At 36.2% G+C, this 14856-nt stretch overlaps 1 protein-coding gene across 1 annotated transcript in view; it reads left to right on the top strand.

Moving 5' to 3' along the window:
- The window catches only part of LOC140507989 (lipase member I-like), a 33314-nt gene extending 18919 nt beyond the window's left edge, over positions 1-14395 (top strand). Inside the window, exons 6-9 of the mRNA XM_072615765.1 lie at positions 1643-1810; positions 2388-2483; positions 10672-10783; positions 14236-14395. Of these exons, the coding sequence (XP_072471866.1) occupies positions 1643-1810; positions 2388-2483; positions 10672-10783; positions 14236-14395 (536 nt within the window). The remainder of the gene's footprint in view (positions 1-1642; positions 1811-2387; positions 2484-10671; positions 10784-14235) is intronic.
- The last annotated feature ends 461 nt before the right edge of the window (positions 14396-14856 follow it).

Below are 14856 nucleotides of genomic sequence, written 5' to 3'. Positions count from 1 at the left end.
GAGCAATGGGAATTGAAGAGAATTGGTATGAGACAGATTGAAAATGAGGTTTAGTGTTTCTTATATGAGGCAGTTTCTGACATCCATGCAATTATCTAAACCTAAAAGTTTGTTTATAAGCCAGTAGTTGGAGAAGAGACAGACAGAGAGAAATTGTTATGCCCTTACTACTGTGCCATGCACTGTGCTATGCTACAGATTATTGTGTCTGTCCTTTGTTTTCGAAGAAGACTCCGACATTAGAGAAATGATGATATACATGACTTGTACTTGACTTTGTTTTGAGTGAGAGGGCTGTGCAAGGTCAACCTCACTTTCTCCCCCTGAGCCATCTGGGTCCAGTGACCAGATATTCATCAGAATAACTGGAGATGGCCCAGGATGCAATGGGAAACGTTGGCCTTCTTAGGCTGGCCTTTTCAGGTATTCACTTATCTGTGCTACAGATACAAATATAGACAAGGAAGAAAGTCTTTGCCTTTGAGAAGTTTCCACTTATTTGGAGAAAAACAATAAGTAAGAGGAGCTTAAAGGGACATGTGTTGGAGATGAGGACAGTATTTCAATGCTAGCATTGTATCGAGATGGTCAAGAAGTGAGTTAGAGGCCTAGTTCAGGGAGAAATCTCTCCTATGACAGTATGGCATCCTTGGAGAAGAGTTCAAGGTTGATGGATAGGAGATGATAATGAAAGCAGGAGTATAGGCAGCATGACTTGGAGATGCCTAGAACATCCTCCCATGTTGACATATGTGGGGGGGGGGATATTTTACTCATTAACTGACCTCTGGGCTCTTTTATGTACCTGACCCTTTTGTCTTCCTTATTAATCTCTATATACTAAAAACAAACAAGCAAAAAACTGAGAAACCTATTACAAATGGTGGTAGGTACCTAGATCAATCCTAAAATCTACCTGAACTCAATTTTATTACCTCAAGATTTAAATAGAATAATATTTGTAAGTCAAATCTAAGGCATATCTTGAACAAAAGCCAGCACTGATGAATCAATAAGTACAATTCTTTTGAGACAGCTAGGTGGCTCAGTAGATAGAGTGGTGGGCATGAAGTCAGGAACATCTGATCTCAAATCTGGCCTCAGGCATTTAATAGTTATATAATCCTAGGCAAATTACTTCACCTCTGTTTGCCTTAATTCACTAGAGAAGGAAATGGCAAATCACTCCAGTATCCTTTGCCGAGAAAATCCCATGGGCAGCATTGATGTGTATGGTCCACAGGGTCACAAAGAGTCAGGCACAACTGAATGATAAACAACCACAGCCACAAGTTCCTTTAGATTTCCATTGAAATAGTCTGGCCAGGATAAAAAATTCAGCTTGTTACAGTTGGAGAACAAGAACTTTAAGTTAAGCCCTGATTCTCAATATGGGTACATTTTTCTGAAGGCATGTGAGCTTAATAGGTAGCATATGACAGGCTATTGATATGTAAGTGTCTTGGTCAGGGTTTCTGCAGTGTTATCAATGCCAAATCATAGGCAAGCTACACTTATACACACATCAGCTGTATTTTACGTAGATGATTATTCAAGAGGTATAAAAGAAACATTTATTTAAAATTAGCATACAATTTATTTAAACAATCTCCATTTCTTTTCTTTGGTTTTAATCATGAAGGTGTCTCTTATCTAAAATGTGACCACCAAAGAGCAATTTTTTTATTCCTCTCATCTTTGTCAACAAAGTGCAATCAGACTGCATATCCTTGCAATTCATACGAAGAGTATAGAAATGGTAAATGTATTGACTGTGAAGCCTTTGGGTTAAGTTTCTGCCCCAGATCAGGTAAGAGCTATGTAAGATCAATACTATATTTTGTGATAATGAAAATATTTCTACTAACATTTCTAACTCTAAGGGAAGATTTGTATTTCCAGATTTTACCTACTTACAAATGTCTTGTATAGGGTCAAAAAGACTCATACACTAATTGCTTGAAGCTATCTGAGGCAACAGAATAGTTTTATCCCTTTTCAGAGATTTTCAGGATCTTTGTTGGTGGTGATAAAGTATTTCTTCTTCAAATACAGGGTTGAACTGTTGTATCAGGGGGAAAATGGGAAAGGGAAAGATCACATTACTGTATTTGTGGGATAATTTGGCTCATGACATAAAACATATGTGGGCTAGTCGATGTATTCCTATTAGCAACCAGCACAGTACCAGGTTCACAAAACAATAACTGGCAAATAATTTGACATATAATTTATATGTACATATGAATGAGAAGTTGTGAAAGTATTTTGAGAGAATACAATATTTTTGTGAACCACTGTAAAATCCAAAGAGGATTTCCATCATATTTTTCTTTTCTTCTTAAGAATTCTAGTTCATGTATTCTACCTTTTAATTCAATTTGCAGGTTATTATGCTGATCTTTGGAAAAACTATGTAATTAAAAGGAAACCTCCTGGGTTAAATGCTTTTTTTGATACTTCAGCAAAGGAACCATTCTGTTGTAAGTGGCTATATTAAGGGAAAAATAATTATTGGTATTTTAATTTGCATTTCAGTGTGAATGGTTAACCTGCTGCCAACCTAACTGTAACATGTTTTTTTATGATAGATTGAAATTTTTGTTTTTATTTGGGTACTATAAAGATTGCATTATGTAAGTGAATGATACTTCATTGCCTCCAGCCAAACTCAAGTCAACAAGTATTTGTTAAGTGCTTAGTATGTGCCAGACATTGTGCTAAGTCATGGGGAGACAAACTCCACGCCTTCTAGGAGCTTATGAGCTGGTGGAGGAAACAACATGCAAACAATTATATAAAAACAGTACATGGGATAAATTTGAGATAATCTCAGAGGGAAAGCACTAGCATTAAGAAGGACTAGAAAAGGGTTCTTACAAATGGTAGGATTTTAACAAAGACTTGAAGGATGTCAGGAGGAAGAGATGAATAGAGAGGGAATTCTAGGTGAGAGTCCATGAAAATGAATATGTTAGGAATGTCTTGTTCCAGGAATATCAAGGAGTTCAGTGTCTCTGGATTTCAGAATATGTGGAGTAAAATATAAGAAGACTTATAGGAGGTAGGAGGCAACCATCTTATGAAAAAGTCTAAAAACTGAACTGAAGAGTTTATAATTGGTCCATGATGTGATCATAAAAAACTGAATTTTATTGGATAAGCACAGACTTGTGTTTCAGGAAAATCAATTTGGTAATTGAATGAACTGGTGAGGAGAAAAGGGAGAGGAGTACCACCATTAACCACAGTTTAGGCATGAAATGATGAGGGTCTGCACCAGGTTTATGGCAGTGTCATGAGGAGCAAGAAGGGCATATGTGAGAGATGCTGTGAAAATAGAATTGACCAGGCTTAGCAACAGAAAGTATACAAGGAGTGATAAGTTGAGGATGATGCTTAGATTATAAGCCTGGGTGATTTGGAAGATGATGATACCTTCCACAGTATCAAGAAAGTTAGAATGAAACCAAGACTTGGGAAAAAAAGATAACCAGCTGAGTTTTGGATCTGTTTCTGGGACATCCAGTTCTAGATGTCTAATAGAGTGGAACATGTGAAATTGGAGCAAAGTGCCAATGAAGCAAACACTTGAAAAGATGAAATTAAGCAAAACAGTGTTAGAAAGAGAATTAGTTCCATAGGAACAATGATTATATTTGCATAGCCATCACTATGGAGATACTGAGTAGTCTAACACTTAGTCAGTCAGTTGGCATTAATTAAATGCTATGTATCAGTAATTATACTAAGTGCTGGGGTTACAGTGCAAAGCAAAAGATACTATCTGTTCTGAAGGAGATTGCAACCTAATGGGAAAATTCCCATGTAAATAAACAACTAGACAAGTTAGGAAGACTAGAAGTCCTGTGCTATCTGGGATCATTGAATGTGAATATCTACCAACTAATGAATTTATGTCACAATGGAATTTCATGCTATGTCAGAGGGAATTCACTAGCAAATTATACATATGTGTACCTTCATACATTTAAACATACATGCATATACTTTGTGCTATGTATGTATGCTGTGTTAGTACGTACATGTGTATGTAATTTTGACTGGACCTGTGTATTGATACTCAAATAGAACTGATTTTTTGATGAAAGTATTCCCTTCAGTTATACAGTTCAATCCATCATGGCCTGCCCTTTCTATGAAATATCTTGTTCATATCCTCCCATAAGTTCATTCCAGGGAGTCCAACTAAGATATTTCTGGTCTTCCAGCTTTCTCTGGACATAGTAAGGACATCACAAGAACATTCAGGGTGCTTGTTACATCTCATGAGCTATATAGGCTCATTAGAGCTATTTATTAAATTTTCTTTGTGTGTACTTACACCTCAGAAATGAATAGGCATGATTAATAAGGGTTTAATGTATTATTCTATTGATGGTCTTGATTTTGGAAAGTGATAAGGAAAATAATAATGCATACTCAATTTAAAAGCGTATACTATCCAACATTTATTGTTAAACATTTATCAGCATGTCCCGGCCTACATCTTAGGGTGCCTTGTGGATGTCATCTACATCTCTCTCATCGTACCTTTCTTCCCCTGTGCTCATACACTTGCCAACAAAATACAAGGTGGGGCCAACTGGGGGAATCAATGACATCACAGTGCTCCGTAGCACAAAGTATTCATCTTCTTCCCTCTAGCACACTCAACCCTAATCTCCTGTACCTTCTATGTCCTCTGTGCCTTCTGGAACTTACTCTACTATGATAGAGAAAGAATACAAGGTTCAAAGACAAAGAACCTAAGTTCAAATTGTGGCTCACTCACTTAGTATTTGTATCACCCTGGACAAGTCACTTTCTAAAAGAAAGGTGGTGGGACTAGATGAAGGCTAAGCTTCTTTCTTTCTCTCAGTCTTTGATCCTATTATTACACATCTCTTCCTCTTATTTTTTTATCTTTTTTTTCTCAATGAGACCTGGGTATGTTCTAGAACCTCAATATCTTTTAGAACCTCCTATAGAACCAATTGTTCCTTCATTCAGTCAGTCAACATGCATTTATTAAGCTCCTGCTAAGTGTTAGGCACATACATGGCAAAGAAGAAGAATCAATATTCCTCTTCTCTTTTTCCGCTCCTCTTAGATCCATCCTCACCTCCATCACTCAGTAACAACTGCTACTTATTGTGTATGTCTCTGAGCAATTTTTATCAGCAAAAAAGAAAGGAAGAGAAGAAAAAAGAGAAAGAAAGAGAGAAGAAAGGAAGGAAGGAAGGAAGAAGAGAAAGGGATGTGGTAGCTCAAGATGTAAGAGATCACACCTTCATTATCTTGTCTCTATCTCAGATATTCCTGGGTTCCAAATTTTACTTCTAATTCCTTTTCCAACTCTAATTTCCAGTACAACAGTTTTCCTAACCCATCCCAAAGCATATCCTTCAGTCTCAGGAAGCTTAGAATTCCCAAATGCACCTCCTCTCCATTCCAGAAAATACATCTGACCATCTCAATTCCAGGAATTTCCATTTTTCACATGTAACCCAGAAAGAGCTGCCACCTGTCCCTCTAGATACGTGATCAGAAGAGAAAAATAATAGTTCATGAATATTTGTATATCCAGAGTAAAAATTGCATGTGTGCATACAAGACAAACACAAAGGTCCAGGGATAGTTGGGGGAAGGGAAAGCCATTTACATGTTCATGTCCATTTACATGTTCATGTCTGACTACTGGCTGAAAGAGATATGGGACCATAATTCCTAGAGATACTTCAGCAATTCTTCCACCACACTTCTCAGGAGAGCAGTTAGGGAAGGAGATACAGGACAAGTCTGCCTGCCATCCTAAATAAGAGTTCTGGTGCTCAAGTCCATGATCAGTTACTTAACAATGTGATTGGCATCATTCTTGATGATAATATCCTCAAGGATTTCACAAGGTCACAGCAGGTTATTGTTCTTTAGGTCCTCCAACTGTTCATAAAAAACTTTATTTCTCAACTGATCCAGGTCCCTGAAATTCCTCTGACCTGACAGTTATTTGGTCAGAGATCCTGCATATAATTACAGACTTTGGGTAGAATGCCACCCTTATTTTGGCCATGGAATAGTCTGGAATGATCTTTAACAGTTGTACAATCTAGTTATTGGTCTCATCTCTCCCACGACACTCCCCTTCATTGTACTGACCTTTTAATTTCTCATCTTCAATTGTAAAGGACCATCTGATTTGGGGAGTACAGGTGGATCCTGGGAACAATGTACTAGCTCCCCCCCTTCATAGTACTTCTTAGGGAGATATTATCAAGAACTCAGAAATCGCATGAGGAATAGTCAGTCCCAATTGTTCCTCAGAGAACTGAATGGTAACAACCAACTGGGTATGTATAACCAACACCAGTGTCTCCACTACCTTCTCCAAGTGCTATCCTGGAGAAGCAGGTGGAGTGCATTTCTGTGGCTCCTGATTTTTACTGCATCTTCACTGATAAATGACCCACAGATGATGTCTGGGTCTTAGAATGAGTGATAGGTAAGTTGGTGATAACACTAGTATCCTCAGTCTGGCCATCCATCTGCCTCTCAGCTACCTGGACCTCTGTGTATTACTTGACATTGGCAGCTAACTGGATATTGGTGATGGTCGCACTGGTTAAGACTTCACTGGTTGCTGCTGTACCTTCCGGAACCTACACAGCCCCTTCATATCTCTATAAGCAGACATATTCTTTTTTCTTTTTTTTCTATTTTTTCTATTTTTTTTCTTTTTGAGCCTCCTGCCTTATAGCACCATGTGGAAAATCCATCCCACTGATATTGTCCTCTTTTCTCTTACTCAGACAAGACATTCCTTCTTCTAACTCTAGGCATTCTCACTGGCAGGCCCTTCATGCATGGAATACTCTTCCTCTTCAGTTCTACTTCCTGACTTCTTTCAAGCTAAAACCTCATCTTCTGTAAGAAGTCTGTCCCAATTTCCCTTAATTCTAGTGCATTTCTTTTATTGATTATCACCAATTTATCCTCACTAATTTATCATTCTTGATCATAATCGATTAGACTGTGAGGTCCCTGAGAGTAGAGACTATCTACTTTTTTGACTTTATATGTATCTCCAATGCCTAGCACAGTATTGACTTGTGCTAAAAAATTGTTTATTAATTGGCTAAAGTCTAGTGAAAAAATTGCAAGCATTGCTGAATAGGTTTGCATTAAGAATATGAAAAAGAAAACTGAAATAATTAGTAGGTTAAAAAGGTTTTTAGAAGTTCTAATAGTGATCTGAGGCAAAAGCATTATTTGCCTAATATAATAAAATCTTGTTTTTTAGGAGCGTAAAATTTTTTTGACAATTTTAAAATCTATGTTATTTTCAGCATAATTGGCAACACAACTATTTACTGTTTACAGTAAACTGAATACTAACTATAAATGAAAAATACTTTATTTCCTTATAGAAAAAAATACAAGTTTCTACTTTCTATGCCAAAAATAAAAGGATATTAGCATTTGCATTTTTTTTGACAATTTTAAAATCTATGTTATTTTCAAAGGCCAGGAATAAACACTATTTTAAAAAGAGGCAATATAGTGTAAGTGAGTAGACACTTGAACTTGGATTCAGGAAGAATTGAGTCCAAATCTCATTTCAACCATTAACTGTGGTGCTCCAGTGAAGTCCCTTATGTCTCCTAAGCCTCAGTTTTCTTATTTGTGAAATCAAAATAATAATAGTACTTGCCCCACAATGTTGTGAGACTCAAACAAATTAATATATACAAAACATTTTCTGAAACATAAAAAGACTAAAGAGAAGAATAATTATATTAAAAGATTTAAATTTTCACTTGGAATACTATAAATGGAGACATTCTACTTATAGCATTTTAAGCAGAGATTATCCACAAATAAAATCTTAAAGTATGTTGAAGTTCTCTTTAAGACAAGAGTAGGGGGCAAACAGGATCAGAATTGATAGAGCGAGCTTCTGGTTTAGGCAAAGGCCTACCTCTTGTAGGCAATATAAGGGAATTATGAAATATGTTGCATAAAATGGACAGTTTATTAAGTAGTCACCCTACAAGTAATACAATCCTTCATTTTCCCTCTCCCCCATAGCCATGATTTGTTTTGCCCCAAGGAGATTTGGTAGGAGCGCACCTCCATAGCTTTTGTGATTTCTAAATAGAATAAGTGTTCACTTTTCCTCCTTCCTTTCACTTCAGCCCTTGAATTAGAGATGTGACTTCTGCCTCACAACAAAGATCAAAATCGCTAATCAAATTTCTACCTGCTGTCATCATTAATGGCACCAGTTACCCTAAGCAGTCAATTCTCTTTTATATAAAGGGGAAAGATGTTCTGTAGCAGTAAGCACCCCAACATATATGGGGGGCTTACTATAATAAGTTCTTGGATCTGCATTCATAAAAGGAAAGCAACTTTGAAGGCATTAACAATTACTTTAATCAAGCACAAATATCATTCCTTTAAACAAGTACACATACCATTCAGTTAGTTCAGGAAATCAGCATCCTGAATTTCAAAGAAAATACAGAGAAATCTAAAGATCAACAGACATGACTTCCTCTGTCTGAATTGAACAGACAATTGGACCCCAGCTGTCTAACCATAGTTACCAGAGAGGGAAGCACGACATCTGGGTTCTCAAAGCCAGGAGGCTCCGCAGCAGCTCCCTAGAGTCTTCATCTGTCCAAACAAACACTTCCAGTCAGTAAGCCCCAAAGTAATCAACAGACATAGCTTCCTCTGTCTGACCATGATTCAACAGACAGGTACATCTGTCTGACCATCATTACCAGAGAAGGAAGCACAACATCTGGGTTCTCAAAGCTGGGGGCTTCTTAGGGGTTTCCAAGAGTCCTCATCTGACACACAAACCTCCTTGCAAAAACTAAGCCCCAAGGTAAAAACCTCACCCTCAGAGTATTTATACCTTTTTCAGGCCAGAGGGCATCACAAACCTTTGACTCAGTGCCTCGGTAGAAAAAACAAAAGCTACGAAACAATTCCCCTAATCAAGCTTCCCACAGAGGGCAGGTCCATCGAAGGGGTGGAAAAGGTCTTTAATCACATTAAAATAATTAACAATACAAATACATACACTATTTCTAGTTAGTGAAACTCTTGTTTCTGTACTTTACTCCTTGTAAAGACTCTTGATTGATAAAGGCAAGATTCAATCAAAGGAGCTTGATTATACTAAAACAAAAACAGCAAAGGATCCTATTTTGATTGACATCACACATTCATAAGTAATAACAAAAATGGTAAACAATTGAGGAACAAATTTTTCATAAAGAAAAAGCTTCCTGCAGGGAGGAATACATACTGAGAAAGAATCAGAGAGACATAGGGAGAGGGGGAAAGAGGAGAGAGGGAGGAAAAGGGAAAAGAAGAGAGATGAGAGATGAGAGAGAGAGGCAGAGATTCAACAATAGAGACAAAAGTGTATAAACCATTCACTTTCTCCTCTTTTTTTTAAATTCATACCTAATAATGAAATACATGTAAATCAGAATTTGGAATGGTTTGATCATATTTAAATCTCAAGGATTTCAATTCTAAATGACCATAAATATAAACAATCTTTAGATTACAGGTAAAGGTGAAGGGAGAAAAGTAAAAATCATCCTCTGGTATCATTTATCCTAAATGGAAATTCAGCAATATCTAGCATGACATACAAACCTCTTACATTGGTCTCAGGATCTCTTTGGGCAAGTGGAATTGACTTTGTTCCATCTCAAGCTTAAACTATTACCGGTGCATAAGCTTGACTCACTGCCCTCCCAGTCTCTCATTATTGCAAGTTTATTTTCACAGCAGTATCCAGGCACCATTAAGCAGGTAGTTATCTTATCCTCTCTTTAACTCACACATAGGGCATCCTACCTCATCATAACACCAGCTCATATTTTAATTTTCCTTTGAAAATTCTTTTCCAGAGCAAAAATCTTTTAGCCATAGTTTCCCTTTCTGACCAGCAAGTTCCATCACCAGTGAATGCATTTTATTGTCAGAAAGAGTAAAAGTAGGGCAATTCAAGAATTCAAAGAAACACTAGAAGACTTATATGAACTGATGCAGACTGAAGGATGATTGGGAAGATCACAAACATAGTATCTCTAGAACCATATACAGAAAGAATAGTACAGTAAAACAAAATTGACTGCTTCACAACTAATTATGACAAATGTGGGGCCTGGAGAAGAGCTGAGAAAATGCACTATCCTATCTTTATTACAGAGATAGGGCACTATGAATATGAATATCACATATTATATTAGAAAGAATTTATGTGTTGCTGGTTTCCTTAAGTATGATGTGAAAATAAAAGATATCAGAAAAGAAGAAAAAAGTTAGTGCTATGCAATTATAAAGACCAGTCTTATTTTTAGAATAGAGGTAAGGAAATATATCTCCCTTCTTAACTAGGGATGGAAAGATAAGTAGAGGTTTAGAATGTTGTATTTACTCTTAAACATGATCCCTATGTCTGTTGACATATTTAATTCCTTTTTTTTTTTGTTTCAAGGCAAGATGGAGGGGGGGAAATATAGGAGAAAAGTCAATGAATTGAAAATGAAAGTCATTTTTTAAAAAAGTAGAAATGCACATTAACAAAAAGAATAGAAAACATATAATGTAATTCAAAGTGTATATTTTTGTATTTTACAGTCTATAATTATGTTCTTGATATTGGCACTATGGACAAAATTAAGAAGATCGGAAATATTGAAATTAAATTAAAAGACACACTTGGAATTGTAGAAACATCAAAAATTCAAAAGTAAGTTATATTATAGCTGGGGTATATGTCTTCCTTTAATATAGAAATCTTTTTGTATTTCCGGAATACTCACTTGTTACACCAATTTAAATTAGTGAAAGTTTGCATTCATGTAATTTTAGAATTGAAATATTTGAGAACATCTATTTCAACCCCTTTAGTTTACCAATGAGGAAATTACCACTCAGAGGGACAAAGTAATGAAGCCAAGGTCATTTAGTAAGAGGTCAAGTTAAAATGAGAATTGGTATTCTTAACCCTGCATCAATTGTTCTTTCACTTTTTCATTAACTATTTCATGTTTAGATAGCCTTTATATGGCTCTTCTTTTCCTGTATGATCAAATATTGCTTTTTCTTCTTTGCTGAATGTTCATCCCTTTCAGGCTTCTTGAATGTGGTCTTCCTGAAAAGTTTGTCTTTGACTCTGTTTTCTTGTATCTTCATTTTCTCTCTTCCTGATCTTTCATATTCTCACTATTTCAATAATTACCTGTATACAGATGATGACTGATTACACATATGGCACTCAAATTTATGGATTTATCCCCAGTCTTTCTCTTTGGCTCTAGCCATTTGTTTACAAATGTCTACTAGATCCCACGGGACTATTTCTTCGTAACCTCAAAGTTAACACATTCTAGACTAAACTCATCTTCCCACTGCCCTTTCTCCCTGTTCTTTTTGGTTTCTCTTCTTCAAATTGTCCTTCAATTCTGTATATTTACATTCCCAATCAGTTATCTTCTCTTTTATTTCCTTGATGAGACTTACCACCATGGATTCAAAATTTTTTGTTCTACTAATCATTTCTACTATAGAGGTGTCAATTTCTTTTCATGATTCATAGTTCTTTCTTGAATCATTTGAAAACATCCTGCTGTAGCTTTGTGTTGCCTACATCCCCTTACTTTTCCCTATTGCTAAGTTTCTGACTTTTGCCCTTCTGATGATATTAGTCTCTTCCAGTGCTGAGCAATTCATAGTCTACCAGCACAAGTCTCTGCCTCAAGGGAATTGAGGAGGGTGGGGAGCGGAATTGGTCCCAGGTAGATGCTAGGCTCCTTTCCTTAGGCTTTGTGGAATGCCACAAAGCCCCACTACACACACACACACACACACACACACACACACACACACACACACACACACACACACATACACACATGGAATTCTGCCCCATTCCTTCTTTTTCTCAGTTTTCTCACCCAGCATTACAGAATACTGTACTGTAAAAGAAAACAGATACAGGCTATTCCAGTGGGGATATATGACTCAAGTAATGGAGTTTTTTGAGGATGAAACATGGAAATATTTCATTTTGTTTTGAAATAGAGGATCAGCTAGTAATCTGGGAGTAATTAAAAATAAGTGAGAGAGTGGGGATCAATCTATATAGTCTCCTATGTGATGCTTGTAAATCCAGCAACTCTCCTTAAGATCTCCTTTCTCTGTCATAGCCTGGGTCCTCCCTTTGGTCCTTAAAGATGAGCTATAAATGCCATTCTTTTCTTTGCAATTAGTACTTTATTTTTTCCAATTGCATGAAAACACAATGTTCAGCATTCACTTTTTATAAGATTTTGAGTTCCAAATTTTTCACCTTTCCTCCTTTCCATTCCCTCCTCCCCAAGATGGAAAGCAAACTGATATATGTGATATATGTGCAATGATGAAAAATTGATTTCCACATTGGTCCTGCTGTGAAAGAATAAACAAAACAAAAGAAAAAACACAAAAAACCATACAGAAAGGGAAAATAGCATGCTTCCATCAGCATTCAGATTCCCTCAGTTCTTTCTCTGGATGTGGATAGCATTTTCCGTAGTAAGTCTTATAGAATTGTCCTGGATGATTGTATTGCTGAGAAGAGTTAAGTCAATTATAGTTGGTCATTGTACACTGTTATGTTACTGTGTACAATATTCTCCTGGTTTCACTCACTTCATTTGGCATCGGTTCATGTAAGTTTTTCCAGGAGTTTTTCTGAACTCCGTCTGCTTAAATTATATCTCTTATAACACAAGTATTCCATTACACTAATATATCACAGTTTCTTCAGCTGAGTAACTTGATGGGCATCCCCTCAATTTCTAATTCTTGCCACCACACACACAAAAAAATTGCTATAAATATTTTTCTATGTGTACATCCTTTCCCATTAAAAAAATATATCTTCGGCATACAGACATAGTACTGCTGAATTAAAGGGTATGCATAGTTTGATTTCCCTTTTGGAATAGTTCAAAATTGCTCTCCAGAATGGTTGGATCAGTTCACAACTCTACTAATAATGCACTAGTGTTCTGATTTTCCCACCTGTTCTACAACAGTTATTTTCCTTTTCTGTCATATTAGAGGATCTGATAGGTATGAAGTGGTACTGCAGAGTTGTTTTTATTTGCATTTCTTGAATCAAAAGGGATTTAGAGCAATTTTATATGACTAGAGATAGCTTTGATTTCTTCATCTGAAAACTGCCTGTTCATATCATTTGACCCTTTGTCAGCTGGGGAATGCTTTGTACTTTTATAAATTTGACTCAGTTCTCTATATATTCAAGAAATGAGACTTTTATTTGAGACACTTGCTATAAAAATTGTTTATAGAATGTTCTGTTTTCCTTCTCATCTTGGTTGTATTGGTTTTGTTTGTGTAAAAACTTTTTAATTTAATATAATGAAAATTATCCATTTTGCTCTCAATCTCTTGTTAGGTCATAAATTCTTCCCTTCTCCATAGATCTGACACATAGACTATTTCCTGTTCTCCTAACTTGCTTATGTATCACCCTTTATGCCTAAATCATGTACCCATTCTGACTTTATCTTGGTATACAGTGTGAGATGTTGGTCTATACTTGGTTCCTGCCATACTGTTTTCTAGTTTTTCCAAGCAGTTTTAGTCAAATAGTGAGTTCTTATTCCAGAAGCTGGAGGTTTTGGTTTTTCAAAAAGTAAATACTATAGTCATTTACTAGTGTGTCTTGTATAACTAATCTATTCCACTGATCTACTATTCTTTTTCTTATCTAGTGCCAAACAGTTTTGATAAGTGCTACTTCATAATATAGTTTAACATCTGGTATGACTAGGCCACCTTCCTTTGCAATTTTTATTAGCCCTTTTGATATTCATGACTATTTTTTCTTCCAGATGAATTTTGCTATTATTTCTTCTAGCTCTATAATTTTTTTAGAATTTTGATTGGTATGGCACTGAATAAGTAGATTAATTTAGGTAGAATTATCATTTTTATTTTATTATATCCCCAAAAGTTTGACTATTTCAGAAAATTTAATAATTAAATGGGGCGGCAAATTCAAAATGGCAGAATAGAGGCAGAAATCCAGTCAAAGTTTCCCAACATTTTCCTCCAAAAGCAATGCATGAAATTAGATTCTGGAATGGCAAAGCCAATTAAGAGTTGGATTAATACATTTTTCAATCCAAGGTATCTTAGGAAGTTGGTGGAGAGCTCTGTACCCTGGGAACAGCCAGAAACTCATGTAGCAACAACACCAGTAGTGGGCTTTGTTGGCAGCAGCAATCTGGAAGTTCTAGAGACAATGAGGGGATCAGATAATGGGTCAGAAAATTATAGGTGTCCCTGAGGACTGTGTTGCATTGACCATACATAGTTCTGGATTGCAGTTTCAGGGTGGAGAGGAACACTAGCACTTGTAACTATAGGAAAAAAACTGGGTAAAGAATGGAGTATGACCAAGAGAGCAGTCCCCTTTGATCGCACCTTCTTGGAAGCACCAAAAATGTACTGACTCCTGGAACTAGCTCTGAAAAGAGAAGTGGAAAAAATCCTGAAGACTGAGATAGCGCTCCAAAACCCTAGAATAGAGTGTAATTTTAATGTAAAGTTAAAAGCCAAGAAATAGGCTGGAAAAATGAGCAAAAAAAAAATAACCTGACCATAAAAACTACTGTAGTGCCAGGGAAGATGAAGACACAAACTCAGAAGAGGACAATGATGTAAAAACAGCTATAATCATAGCCTCAAAGAAAAAAATGCAAATTAGACACAATCCCAAAAAAAAATTCCTGGAAAAACTAAAGAAAT

The sequence above is a fragment of the Notamacropus eugenii genome, chromosome 5 (assembly GCF_028372415.1).
Source record: "Notamacropus eugenii isolate mMacEug1 chromosome 5, mMacEug1.pri_v2, whole genome shotgun sequence".
Classification (NCBI taxonomy): domain Eukaryota; kingdom Metazoa; phylum Chordata; class Mammalia; order Diprotodontia; family Macropodidae; genus Notamacropus; species Notamacropus eugenii.
The sequence above is the reverse complement of the archived record's forward strand: the minus strand, read 5'-3'. Positions and strand labels throughout refer to the sequence as shown.